Source organism: Varanus komodoensis, unplaced genomic scaffold (genome assembly GCF_004798865.1).
Source record: "Varanus komodoensis strain SLA01 unplaced genomic scaffold, ASM479886v1 scaffold1, whole genome shotgun sequence".
Lineage (NCBI taxonomy): Eukaryota > Metazoa > Chordata > Lepidosauria > Squamata > Varanidae > Varanus > Varanus komodoensis.
The window spans coordinates 44,914,277-44,929,026 of record NW_025335268.1 but is presented as its reverse complement, the minus strand read 5'-3'; the positions used below and the strand labels follow the sequence as shown (position 1 = coordinate 44,929,026).

The 14,750-nt window shown below is 40.9% G+C and overlaps 1 protein-coding gene across 2 annotated transcripts in view; it reads right to left on the bottom strand.

Moving 5' to 3' along the window:
• The window catches only part of MAP3K5 (mitogen-activated protein kinase kinase kinase 5), a 117,858-nt gene that overhangs the window by 72,533 nt on the left and 30,575 nt on the right, over positions 1-14,750 (bottom strand). For both annotated transcript variants that reach the window (XM_044423855.1, XM_044423844.1), the window contains exons 2-3: positions 7,719-7,858; positions 2,628-2,651 (exon numbers count right to left, since the gene is read on the bottom strand). In XM_044423855.1, the coding sequence (XP_044279790.1) occupies positions 2,628-2,651; positions 7,719-7,858 (164 nt within the window). The remainder of the gene's footprint in view (positions 1-2,627; positions 2,652-7,718; positions 7,859-14,750) is intronic.

Sequence of the window (14,750 nt, the reverse complement as noted above, 5' to 3'; positions counted from 1 at the left end):
TCTTCTCCAGCTTACACCCCAAACTGGAATTCATTGTCCAACATGTCTATAGAGTACCAGGTTGAGAAACGCCAATGCCTGGACAAGTGTCTGAAATTATAAATTATAACTTAGGAAAAAGGCATGTTTTAGACATGCATGAGGCATAAACAAATTTGTATGCAATTTTATTTAAAAAATGAAGCACTGAATGAATGGAAAGTTGGCTCTCTTCCTAAAGCTGGAGCAGCCTGGGACTTGAAGGCTTTGAAGCAAGGCTAGAGAGGAAATCACCAGCAAGACTTTCAGACTGGCACCTGCAGACTCTCAGTTTAACCAGTTCTTTGTCTTGTGAGGCTAAGCCCATTAAGGTTTTCACTAATATACACAGGATAGAGAAACACCAGTATTTCTGGACAGCTCTACTTAACAGAACATTCTTTGTCTCAGTTATAAAATACAATCATTTTCTAGCACACTTCCTGCTCCTGATACAGTTTTCTGATGTGGCCATTAAATACTTCAAAAGAGAAACAAAAATATTCTGCTGCTGAACTTCCTTTCCATGACTGCAGCTATTAATGCTGCGTGTATGAGCATGCAGCATGTAGAGAACTACAACGCCAATCAAAGGCCAAAACCACAAAATGAAGTATTTTCCCAGCTAGCAACTCCAAAGAATTTGAGGCCAGTATCAAAGGAAACCAAACCGTTCTGCTGACAGCTGGAGGAAGAACTCCATGTTCTTCCAACCATGCACTCCTTATCCACCACGCTCCTTAGGACCAGGACTGCTCTCCAACCCACTGTCAGGTTTGCGGATGAGCTTAAAGCAGCTGTGGAAAGTTCTTTTGCCATGCCCAACAGTTATCTTATCCCTTCCCCCATTTGGCTCCAGAAGGGCACATGTACTCCTGAGTCCTCAAAAAACTCAAGAAAAGCCTTAGGTGGGAACAGCCAGCGACATTTGAGTTCAGAATCCATCTGCTACAGTCAAGTGCAGAACTATTGTGGACGGCCTCAAAAACAGGCACAACCTCTCCATGATTTTATTTTTGGAGGTACAGTATGGGTACCTGCTGCTCTCCTTCATCAGAGTCCCACAATGAAATTAGCTGGCCGTACCATTTTTAATAGCGAAATAGTGGAATCTCACTTTGATGAGTGTCATACAAGATATTCCCATATAATATAATGCCAATCAAATAGTAAAATGATTTTAAAAATCTCTTTTTAAAATTAAAATAAAATACATGAAAATAAAATTAATAAGATGTAAATGAATGAACCATGGCAATTCCATAGCTCCCAGGCAGAAAACGATGCTAGAATGACATTGTGCAGCTATAACAGCTATTCCTCCTTACAATTTTTCTGTGAGTACAAAGGATAGAAGTGGTGGGAAAGCATGGGGAGAAGTTACACATGGAAGATACTGTTGTAATCCAGGTCCCTGTAAATTTCTGCAAAAGAAGTAGAGTGATAGCACAATAAAAGCCTTGTCTGAAGGCTGCCTAAGACTTGTCACTTAATTATTTTGACTGGTGGAAGATTTGAGGCAGAATGAACATATTTGTTTAGACAGAACATCAGAAGTCCAACAGCAAAGGAGGAAAACCATATTTATTTAATTCTTTGCATATCATATGATTAACTGATGGATTCTGTTCCATGCGATGTAGGCAAGGCCATTAGGTCAGAAGGCTCTGCAGAGGGCTTAGACTAATTCACAAGTTCAAATCAGGTATAACAGAATTGTACGGTTGGAGAGGCTGTGGGTCACATATGTCTCCACTTCGTCCTTTCAACATTGAGTGGGAAGATCTGAAGAGGAATTATAAGCACATTCACCTGAAGACAATTACAGTCTTCCATTACAATGGAGACTCTTGCAAAATCAGGGTGAAGAAACTGGGCTTGCAAGCATAGGTCCTTCTTGGATACTGCATCAGAACACCTGATCAGTGTTTCAGAGGATACGTCTACCAATGGTTCTTAGCCATGATTGCTAAATAGAATCTCTAGTCTATTGCTGCACTCCAAATGACGTTGGACAACGTGCTCCTCACCCATGGGCTTCCTGGAAGCATCCGATGACTTCCCTTAAAAGCCAAAGGCTGGGCAATATGGACAGCTGATCACCAGAGTGTTCCTGATGCACAAGTCCTGGGGTGCTTCATGGGAGCTTTGCACTATATGCACTATATCAGTTGACAGGAACCCTTAAAGTTGGAGCTTTTCAGGCTGTGCTACGCTTCAAAAAGGAGTAGGGAAGCAAAACTAGCTCAAAATGAGGCATGGGGGAAGTTGTTAGAGTAACACTGGGAAGTGGTGAGAGAGCAGAATCTACAAAGTTTGTTTGTGTGAAGCTAACAGCAAAGAAAAAAATAGCAGAAACTCATAAAGACAATATGGTTGGGTAAACACGGTGCCTAGCAACCAGTTCTTTCAAGGATTTCACAGATTTGCTGATGGGATTTCACACATTTTAAACTGAACAACAAAGATGTATGGAAAAACTGTACCTCAGAATATTTAGAAAAATACTGCATAAATCTTCAGATAACTCACATATGAACAAATAAGCATGGAACATATTTTCAAACAGCAGAAGTAGTTTTATTATGTTTTTTTAAAAACATACTTACATTATTCTTCTGGCAAATAATTTCCTTTAAAGAAAAGGATACACAATAGTTAGCACCAACTAAATATGTTTACAGATTTCAGATTATACTTCATAATAAAGAACTTCAACTCTGTCTGAATATTATGGAAGTTTGCCAATCTTTTCTGAGAGTCCATTTCTTTAAAAAACCAAAACAAATGAAAACCTTATTATTTATTGTTAATTTCAAAGCCAAAATCAAAATCCACACAATAAAAAGAGAAAAAAATTAAATAAGTTATTGACATTTTCTTACACAAGATTTAAGCAAATCTGTTACATACATATATAGTATATACCCCTATATTTTTTATATACAGTAAGGTATTCTACTATTATTGATGATATTCATGCATAGATTTCATCAGAAGCAACTGAAATATCCATATATTTGTCGATTATTTGATTATACCTATAAATCACCCCTCTGAAAATTGAAAGTTCCATCAAGTTGTCCTCCCATTGACTGATTTCAAGCTGTCATTTGTCCTTTCAGTGTCCTAATATTACCCTTTTAGCCGTTAAAGGTGCATGGAAAATCCCTTTGACTTTGTATTCAATTCCAAGAGATTGGCAGATAGTTAAGAATAGTGCGTATATTTGTAAATACAGAAGAACTTTCCATCACAAAATTTACCCTAATTATTACCTCCTTTTGAAAGGAAGTGGCCATTGGGCATTGCCAAGACATATGAGTAAGAGAAGCATTAGCTGTATTACCTTGCCAACAAATTTAACTAAGCCCTCATTGAAAAGACTGGTGTCCAGTATACTCAAAACATTTATTTTTGCTGAGTTAAACATATCCTAAGTTCTGTTACTTCTTCTGAAATAGATGCCAATAAAACACTTCATTTACTGGGCAGAATCAGATCCTTCAATTTATTATTATATTCCTGCTTAACACCCTATCATTTTTTTTACCTATAATAGGTATTTATAAACATGGCTGGTGCAGTAGTTCAGCCTCAATCAATAAATATTAAAGCTAGGGAGGTTCTGAATTAAAGTAGCAGGACCAAACCTAGACTCTAAATTGTGTTCAATTATATGTATTGGCATGCAAACCAAATATAGGATGGAAAAGAAAGAATAGCAGGAAGCTATTATCAGGACCTGTGAACTAATCCAAATTAAAATCAGTCTGTCTGTCCAGATCCACCAAACAAATGTTTTCCTGGTGATCTTTAAGTCTAGATTTCCTTACAGATTTAATTTTGCATGTGAAAATAAATCAAACTGAAATTGATGCGAAACTATACTTTCTTTTATTGATGCAATAACATAGATAGGTATCCTTGTAGGAGGATACCTATCTATGTCGGTGTACCAAGAAGCTGTGTGTGTGTATCTTATATTTAGGAAGAAGATACAAACATGAAATTTTCAAAACCAACCAATAAGGAGAGAAATCTAATTTGAGAAAAAAAATGTCCAAATTTTAGCAGAAGTCAACAAACAGGCCCAAGGATAGAAGGAGAGAAAACTGGAGAAGTCAGCTCTAAGCTCTTTAATCAATAGCTGCATCATTTTCAAAAGTATTTGTGATGGGATGGGATGGGATGGGATGGGATCGCATCAGAATGTATTTTTAAATACTTGCCGGATATAATTAAAAGAATATTATGTAGAAAATAAACAATATATTACCTTCATTTTAAGTGTATTTATACTGCCTCAAAGACTTAACCTTAAAGACGTGCATCTACCAAAATATCCCATAAGATCTCATTAATCACGTTATTCAAAATGTAGTTTAATAATCTTAGCTATACATCTGGGCACAGGTATTCCCAAATAAGCAATAAATTCTAGGAAGAGTCTGAATTGCCAGTTAATTAGCACACTATGGGGTATAGTACCACCAAATAATATCAGCTCAGACTTTGCCTAGTTAATATAATAGCCAGATAAATATCCAAAATTATTGTCTGCATCAAAGCTGAAATAGATTACGGAAGGTCCAAAGATTATCAGCACAGAGAATAAATTTCAATTCTATACATGCATTAATCCATTATTAATAAGATTTCATCCAACGTAGATCAAATATCAGTTGTGAGAGTGGAGTGCTTGATGTTGTTCTCAAGTTAAAACTGTATAAAAAAATTAGACAGAAAACCAATGGCGCTAGCTCTTCAGGCAGAATGTAAAATTTTAACCAACTTGTGAATTTCTTTAAGAGAAACCAAAATTTCTCAATGTTCCAAAAATACATTTCCAATAAAATAGTCAAGGACCTCCTCCATATCCAAAGAATTAATAGCAGCTGTATCTCTTCTACCTCTAATGCAACCAGATCCACAACCAATTTAGGATTATCATCCCTCTGCCTATAATAAACCCCACTGGATTCAATCGTAATAACTTGTTTTCGGCTGTCAGCCAAAACTGCAGTTAACATTTTAATGCTGACATTAATCAGTGAGACATGCCAATAATTAGCACAATAATTATGATCTTACCAAGTAAAGGAAGGATGAAAATATAGCTGTCATTACTGACAAAAAAGAACCAGATTCAGAAGTGAATTTATAAAGGTGATAAAGCTTAGGAAACAAAAAGCAAGAAAATGTTTTATACTGGGTCATTCTGGGAGTCCTTTCCACATGGCTGTTGCAGATCTTTCAGCCTTTCCATTTCAAAGAAACTCTCCAAGGCTGCTTTCCAGTGGCCGGTGGGCTTGAAAACAAATGGAGCAGGACCAAAATGCCATCATATTTTAGGTTAGAGCTGTTACTGCCAGGAACTAGGCTTTAACACAGCCATTTTGACCTTTTGAAATGGAGAACATTGAAGAAATGCTGGGAAACAACCACGATTCAAGGTTGGGGAAGGACGTTGAAGCCTTGGAGAGCTGAACCTTAGAAGAGCTGGATTTGGCCCTTGGGCCTGAGTTTTTGCTCCGCTGGTCTTGGAGTAGAAAGAAAGCCGTGTGATATGTGCCTTGCATTCGAACACTAACACTCTGTGCTTTTAACAAGAGGCTGTGCCACAGAAACTAAGAACCAGGGGCTTCCAGATGAGGATATTATTGTGTGATTGTCCTGCCACAGACACAGAATTTTACATAGACATCACTGATTTATTTATATGCTTTCTATTTGTGCTCTCATCCAAAAAAAACTGTTAAAAAAACTGAATAATTGCACAATGGCTTTTGATTGTTAGCAACAGGAAGAATCCCTAGTTAAGTTTTTCCTGGCATTGAAATAAATTAATGTAAAAGCTTCATGTACCTAGTTTATACATGTCTAAATGTTGTTAAAAATGTAGGAGAAAGCAGGCCCTTACTCGCCCCCGCCCATAAAGGTAGCAATTTTACACCTGGGATATGGATGGTTAGTAAGACAGCAGTGAAAAGACAATATGAGGAACAAGGTGAATCCAGTGAAGGGAAGTTACTTGAAGAGCTGGAGCAGTATTATGCCAAGCACCAGCATAGCAACAGTATGACACTGTTCTCAGATTGCTTCTTCTGCGCATCCTGCGCATTTATGAAATGGCATGACAGTGGGGGCAGGAGGTGGCCACTGCAAGCAGGGAGAAATCCTAAAGTGAGCACCTTTCCTTAACTGATGTGATTTTCAGCGTTACAATGTAAATTTATTTTATGCTTACACTGAAGACATTATTATTTGCTACAGAAAAATGGATTTTCCCTGCATCAATATATATTTTTCCTGTTCTAATGCAAATTATTTTGGGGGTTTGGTCTTGAATTGAGCCCTTTTTATAAAAGACCAGTTCTTGATGCAGATGGAAACTGCCAGAAGCTGTTTCTTGGCATAGAGATAAATGTTTATCCTTGGTGCTGGGAGAAGAAATTCCAGTGATGTTTGGGGATCTGCTGCATCCCTCTCCTTGTGCAATCTCCCCAGCCCAAATCCAGCATACTAACAACTACATCACCCTTTTGGCAGCTAACTATTCTAGTCTGTCAGCTAAATTACGTATTATGCTACATGCCAGTGCTCACACTCCTTCCAATTCTGTATGTCCACATAGATTCCTATTGATCAGTTCTCTCTCTTGCCCTGGAATTGTTTCTGTACTGTCCTTTGCACCTTTAAAATTCCAAAGAGCAACAGAGAATCAATGAAGGCAAATAAGGTGCATGAAAAGAATGTTTTAATGTGTGGTGGTGATTGTGGCACATCAAGCTGCATGCTCATAGGGAACAAGAACAAGTAAAAATTAATATACTGAAGTGAGATGAAATCCCTCCCTGAACATCTATTTTATTTGTAAAGTATTCTGTTTCATCTTTCTGCTATCTGTACTCGGTGTATGAGGCAGCGTTCTGGAAAGCAAGCGTATATGGAAAGAGACAGGGTGGTGAAGGTACACCTAGCACAGAGGTGGGCAACATGCATCCCACAGGCCACATCAAGTACCCACCAAACGCTCTGCTCAAAGTCACAGCACTTTGCAGTTTACCACCACAAGGACAAATAGGTCACAATTAGCTTGTGACCTGAGAACAAACTATATTAGACCTGTTTGCCCTTCTGTAGCACTTTGCTGTTGTACTTTGCTAGGAAACCATTATCATTATTATTTTGCCATTGTTGAGGGATGCCAGAGGCAGCAGGCGTGTGGCCTTTGGGTGGGGGGGGGGGCAAGAAGGGCCCCTGGATCCTCTGAAGTCACCCACCCCACTGCTTTGCCCAGCCTTGGGACAACACATGATGTTTACTTTCAATAGATCATATAGTTCAGCTTCTATTGCTAAAATGAATTTATGGCAAAATCTCGTTTAAACTGGTAAGAGATTTCTTCCCATCCAGAGAGAATGCCAGGTGCCTGGCAGGTTGTGCACTATTTAACATGCGAGGTTGCTTTACTAGCAGCACCTCGTGGATCCCTTAAAACTGAGGCTCCTCTGCACACCTGTTTCATGACGATGAAATGAGGCTCCTCTACAAACCCATTTCTCAATTATACTGAGAACGAGGTGGACATGGAGAATACCATGATGCAATAATATTTTTTTCTGATAGATTCTCAGGACTTTCATCTGCACCTATCCAGATGCTCGGCTCTTTCATTCTACAAGAGCAACTCTTACCTTCAGTGACTGCAGGGAATCTGCATTTGTATCACAGTAGAGAATAATGTTGTTGGCCATGCTGAAGCTCTCTCTGACTCCCAGGTGATAGAAGAGGGAAGGCTGGCGGAAAGCATCGCTCATCTCCACCACTGCAATATCTGCAAGCAATGGCAAAATATATACCAGTCAATGCTAGTGTTAAATTCCAGTGGCCAAGAGGTAATTTTCAATTAATCTGATGACTTCTTTCAGCAGTTCTCGAGTATATCTGTGACCAAGGAGGAGAGAAATCATTTAGAACAGAGGTCCTCAATCCGGTACCGGTCCGTCGCCTGTTAGGAACTGGGCCGCACGGCAGGAGGTGCGTGGAAGGCAGGCCAGTGAAGCCCCACCCGCAGTTGTTCCCCAGCGCCAGCCTCATCCCAGCCCACCAGGCACCAGATCCTCACATCCCAGATCTGTTCCTGCTCTCCTGTTCCTTTGAGAGTGCAAGCCCTGCTGTGTGTGTGTGGGGGGGGGGGGGGCACACCAGCTTCCTGTGCAGCTGAGTGGGAGCCAATGGCAGCAGAGGACAAGGGGACCCCCTCCCACCACTCCAGGTCAATGGGCACCCACTCCATCAGATGAAATGCTGCGGCAGAGTGCATGCCGCGAACCCAAGAGCCTCCTGGAGACGCCGGCAAAGTGACGAGGAGCACCGGGAGCATGAACCTCACTGTGAACTCAAGGGATCCTCAAGGGGGCAGACACAAGGGATCCATGCCATGTGCTTCCCACAAGAATCCAATGCCTGATGATCCGCGGTGGAGCTGTGATCCCAGCGCTGGGGAGGGGCCACAAACACAGATGAAGCCTTGCTCACTTCCGCCTGCCACCTCTGCGGCCTGGCTCCTAACAGCTCCCACTGATTCTGCTGAGTTGATATGGTGAGTTGTATAATTATTTCATTATATATTACAATGCAATAATAATAGAAGTAAGGTGCACAACAGATGTAATGCGCTTGAATCATCCAGAAACCATCCCCTGCCCCAGTCCATGGAAAAATGGTCTTCCACGAAACCGGTTCCTGATGCCAAAAAGGTTGGGGACCGCTGATTTAGAAGTTGATTTCAAGAATCACCAACCAGCACAGAATTTGGGGAGGAGACGAATAAAAACATCTTGCGATATTTCCTCTGTAGGAAGATAACATCTAGGCTGTCTTTTACATCAGCCTTTGTTCAATGCAAATGTACTTCTAATAGGAAAAGCAAAGAGCAGGGATTTTCCCCTGCAACAATTTGAATAAAAATCTGAATGCTGAATGCACAGTCCTTTGGCTGTGGTTTCTCTTTGCAGCATATAAATGAGCTCAGAGCAGCTCCAGTCATCCCTTTGCTCACTCTCCAGATTGGTTCTATGCAACATAATGTGTTCTTTCAAACAAAGCCCTTTTTGGGGAGTGAGGAATTGCTGGCTTTTGTTGGATGCTGCTTTGAAAATCACAACCCACACTGAGCCCCTTTAATCAATGGACATGGCAGGGATTCTGGAGCGACATAAGCTCTGACAAAATGTGTCCAGATAGCATTTGCCTGGCACAGTCCATGCTGCCCACTACACCGCACCCTTTCCCCATTCTGGGCATGTGTGCTGCAGTGAACAAGATTCTGCATAACTTTTCTGCATAAGGTTCCACACGGCATTTAGTTATTTGTTCAGAGTATGTCTGCTTCACGCCTTAGCCAAATGTTTCCAGAGTGGCCTACACTATCTCATAATTAAAGAGCCTTTGCCCTCAGGCTTGTAGTCTAAAGTGACACGAGAGAGAAACTGGGAAGAGGAGGGGGGAAAGCAAGAACGATGACAATCCAGGCCAAAATACGTAGCAAGGCATAAACCAGCAGGCTTACAACTGTTTCTTCTCCTATCCCCTCAGGGTGCAGTGTTTCCTTAGAAGTCCTTCTAAGGCCACCACTGGGAGTCTGGCGGTAGCAGCTCATGAAGGTATGTTTGTTTCTTATTCCACGGGCTCAGGGCAAGATCTATATTGATTCAGTTGCAAACTGCTATGAGTTTGTTGTTTTATGTTAATATTTGTTTGCATGATTTTTATCTTTTGTTAACTGTCCAGAGAGCCTCAGCCATTGGGTGGTATAAAAATGAAAATAAAAACATATATAATTAAGATGTTCCTCAGAATGCCTTCCCAGTGGCAACTGGGAGTGAGAGGGCTTATGATAAAAAAGGGATTTTTCACGGCACAACACAACACTAGAAGCCCACTGCAGCTTAATTTACCTATGAAAACTGTTGTATTGTGCCAGGTGCCATTCTTTTTCATGAGGTCCACAGGCAACCAGCTTGCAGTAGTTTGTTGTGCAATGCAAATCTAGGTGACATGTCAACACTTATGGCAAACAACGCTTCTTATATGGGATACAACAGGCCAGATGTGTGTGGATACAATGCAAAAATTGCCCCAGTATGATGCAACAGCCCCTGTGAGTAAATTAACCCATGGTGGGCCTTAAGACACACAAACCAACTCATATTTTCAAGGATTTCTGCATCAACTTGTCTATCCCAGAAGCCTGTCAAGCTTATTCAGTCTGATTTTTCACCTGCACGAAGTGTGAAACTGAGAATACTCCCAATACTTGCTGGAGTTTCTCACCGCAGGGCAAGACTGGTAGGGTCAATTTGTCTTTCTGAGTCTTTGAAGTTTCAGAGTCTTTCAGAATGCTTTTGTCTGCCACTTATGAACTCCCCCCAATAAACTTGCAAGGAATTCCAGGGTTTATCAGAGCAGGTTCGATATGCACTGATAAAGCATTTCTTCTTTCGCAAATAAGTTTATGATAGGCTTCATAGGAATTCCCATCTTGGAGATATAAAAAAAATGTCTTTACCGTTGCCTGATGAGATCAGGAAATCTGGATGACCTGCTCAGTGAAAAAAAAAAATCCTTCACCTTTTCTTTTGGTAATCTGGCCAGCTGCATCATCTAAATAGTGGCAATTGCAAGCAATATGTAAAACTAATGCCAAGTGCTAGGAACAAATATCACAATCATCTTACAGCCAAACTCAGTGGCATAGACTTGATGTTTCCAACCTGTTTACTGAAAAACTGCACAAATTTCAGAAAGTAAATTACAAAGACCTTTAAAACAGAAGATTCTGTGTCACAAAAGAGAACAGATCTGGTAGCAATATACTAATGTACAGAGATCTGACCCAAAACTGGAGGCTCTATACCTGCCTTTCCCAATATGGTATCAACCAGTTGTGGTAGATTCCGATTCCCATCATTCCCATTGAAAATGGCCCATAATAGTAATGGAAATGGCAACATTACATCTGAAAGGCACTAGGCTGAGGAAGGTTGCTATAGATGGCAGTCCACATAAGTCTATAATTAACAGTGAAGTACCTTACCAAGAGAAACAGATCAACACTTTTACTTTACAGAGAGATAATTATATGTAAGACCTCTCTCCTTCCTTGAACAATAATACGTTCTTGAGAGCAATTTTTGAAAGGGTGCTCCAAAACAGTTGTAGAATTTAATGGGACTCTTACACCCCTGTCCTTTTTACTTCAAAGGTCTCCACAGCCCAGAACATGACCAAATGGCGAGGGAATAAGCTCCTATTAAAATGGAACAACAGTGCTCAGTCTCCCTTGTGGCAAAGTTCAGGACTGAGACCAGCAACAAAGAAAGGTCCCTATTTTAGTATGACTGCATCAGCATATACGTGTGATTATGTGTAAAGGTGGGAATCGGGTAAGATAACAAACAATGCAAATAACATGACAAAATGCATGGGGCTCAGAACAAATTAAAGCTATATCCTTTAATCTAGCAATAATGCTTAGCAAAAAGTAAGTACCTGAAATGTGTGACCCCAAACAGCATCCATTTACAGAATCACAGCATATAGGTTCTTACTGCATCTCTCTCGTCTTACTCAGCACCTGTCTAGGCTAGTTTTGCCTTAACATTTTGTTGTCACCGTTGTCATTACTGCATTGCAGTTATGTTCCACCTTTCTTCCTCCTGTGAGGAATCTCAGGCAGCTTATGTAGCTCCATTTTACCCTCATAACAACAATCTGTGAGGCAGAAAGGCTGCGAGTGAGCAACTGGCCCAAAGTCACCCAGTGAGGTTCATGGCTGAGTGGAGACCAGAACCTATATACTGTGATTCTGTAAATGGATCTCCAGATCCATGGATTCTCCCAGATCCCCAGTTCAGCCACCACACTGCACACTGGCTCCCAATACTATTCCCATGTTATTTTCTTGAGGCCCTGTTTGCATGTTATTTATGCAAACACTGATGAAGTCTTTTATTTTTATCAGTATTACTCATGCAAAGGCAACCTCAGATTAACTCAGAAGCATCAGGAGCGTTCAAGAGATGTGTTCAGATGAGCTATAGGCTGAAAGTTGTGTGTCACAGCCAGCTCAGTTCTCCAAGGGCAACACTTAGGCTCAACGGCCCTGCGAAAGTGCCTCAAGAAGACCTGGGGCCTGATTCTGCACCGGACTAGAAGTGGAACAGGGAAGATGCTGCTGAGGTGCCAGGGATGAGGGAGCAGGATAAAATAACTGTGACAGAGAGCCAGCCAGCCAGCCAGCTGCATACTAATCAGTCAGGGGTCAGCCAAGGAGGCCCCTGGGAAACCATGAATAAAGAGGAGGAGGTGGAAATCAGAAATGGGAGGTGCAATGCAACACAATCTGATGCTCAAAGACACTGCCAGGAAAGGAGACCACCCAGCATAAAGAGGACTGGGGCAATCAATCCCTGTGAGTTTTGTATGAACTCTCTCACACCGCTGTCACTCATCTTGTACTATGTTAAGTCTGCTGGAATCCTTTTAGTGAGGACTGCATGAAGATCTGCTCTGTAGCCTGAGGCAATGCTGCTGGAATCTCACTTCTTTATAACACAGGTTAATTGACTGATACCTCAAGATACTGACCTGTCAGGAGAAGCCAAGGTGGCATCTGGCACCAAGTGTCAGCCTGAACATTCTCAAAGTGGCTCCAACCCTACACAAGAGGGACCTATTAACATCCGCAGGGAAATGCCAAGATTTACAGAAGTGCAGAAACCAAAACAAAAATGAAATTTCAGGATAAATATTAAGAATGGGGGATTTCAAGAGAAGCTCACTGAGCACACCCAGTGCAATGACATATTAACTGACTGTGTGTGTGAGTGCGCGTGTGTGCGCATACACACACACTCGGTGGAAACAATAAAAAATCAGGTGGGAGGGAACAAAATGGTGTTTCATAGAGGAGTATGGCCAAATTAACTGGAGGGTACGGCTGACTACCTGGAACAATGAACAGAAGCATCCCACACTGCACTATTTTGTTGCAGGTTTCACTTTCTACTTGTTTAGAAAACTTATGTAAGCATTTTATATCTCATCTTTCTGCCCTCCCCCTACTCAAAGCAGTTCATAAATTCAGATTTAAAATAGGATCTTAATTATACATAGTATTAAACAAATACATTAAAATAAAATTAAATACACTTAAATATAATCAGGCATTCATAGGATTGGTATAATTCAGAGGCAACTGATTTATCGTGTAACCACAATAACAATTACACAGAAAAAATCCAAGTACATGCCCTAGAATACACATAAACCATGTCAGAAAAATATCTGACTCCCACCTCAAATCTTTGATGGATGGGAGAACCAGAAATGGACAGTTGTGCAATAACCATACACAGGTCTACAAACAGTTCAAGAGGCCAGTATCAGATATCTAGGTGGCAAACTACAGCAACATATGGCTAGCTTTCCAAGTATCAGCCAAAGTTGTAATGAGGTATTCTCCTCAGCCTGCCATTTTCCTCATAAGTGGTTACCCAAAGAGTGATGTCAGAGGTGTCTTGGGTTCGGATGTACACCCACACCCAAATTATATTCTTAGTGAAGAGTGTTTTCTTTGGCAGTCTGCTACAAAGCTATTTTTCCCCTTCACAACTGCTGCATTATCCCTCTTCCAAAGTTTTCCTTAGTAACATGGTTGCAGTAATTGCCCTCTGCTGCAGGGTAATTTTGCAAAAGCATCTTGAAAGATGTGTGTTTTCTTATGTGACTTACTCAGCCACAACACTTCCTTCTCCTGCTCATTCAGGAAAACATGCTGAGTTTTCAAAGAAAAAAAAGAAGCAGGAAACAGCTATGCAGAATTCAGGAAAGCCGTATTTTCTTTTTGAGTTTGAGCAAAAAGCAGAATTGTGGGAGGGGGGGAGGGAGTTGTTAAAACTCAACTTTTTCCCCTACTGATGTATAGATGCATCCCGTGAGAATGACAACTAACATGTTCAAAATAAAGTGTAAGTAAGAATTGTTAAATAATTTTTAAAAGTTTCACAAACTAAAAATGTCCCTCAGTGAACTCAGCAGCATAAATACATATAGAGTTGGATCCAGATTTTGCGTCCTTGGAGCAGAAGGGCTCCTTCCATCCATGAAATGTTTCTAGTCCTGAAAAGCATTTTCAGTGATGTAATATTAGAAGAGGCAAGTGTTGCTGATCTTCCTTCCTCCTGTGTCAGCCCACCCTTTTCCCACAACACACAGCCCTGAATATTTGGGACTCTTCCAAAAAGCATGGGAAGTGGTAATGGGGGAAGCAGGGAACTTGTGGAAATCACCTTTCTGCCCTTCTCACCAGCCAAACGCTCCAAATAGAACTCTGCTTCAGTAGTCTTTCCACTGGACAGAGTAACCAGTGGTATAGCAGAGCCCGGGCTTGCAAGAGTGCAGTTCCAACAGGTTTTTTTTTTTTAATAGAAGGGGTGATGTCATCTGTCATCCGTGGAGAACTGCCTGTTCCCTCTTCCTTTAGCTGCAGTTCTCACAGTAGCTGGGGAAAATTAATTTTCCCATCAGGAATATATTATTCCCTGCTGTAATGCAAAATATTCTGGAGTTGTTTGGTTCTGAACTGGCTAGTAAGACCCATTAACTTTTCCAAAGACCTGCTCCTGGTGGAGGTAAACTAAAAGGACAGGTTTATTGGTCTG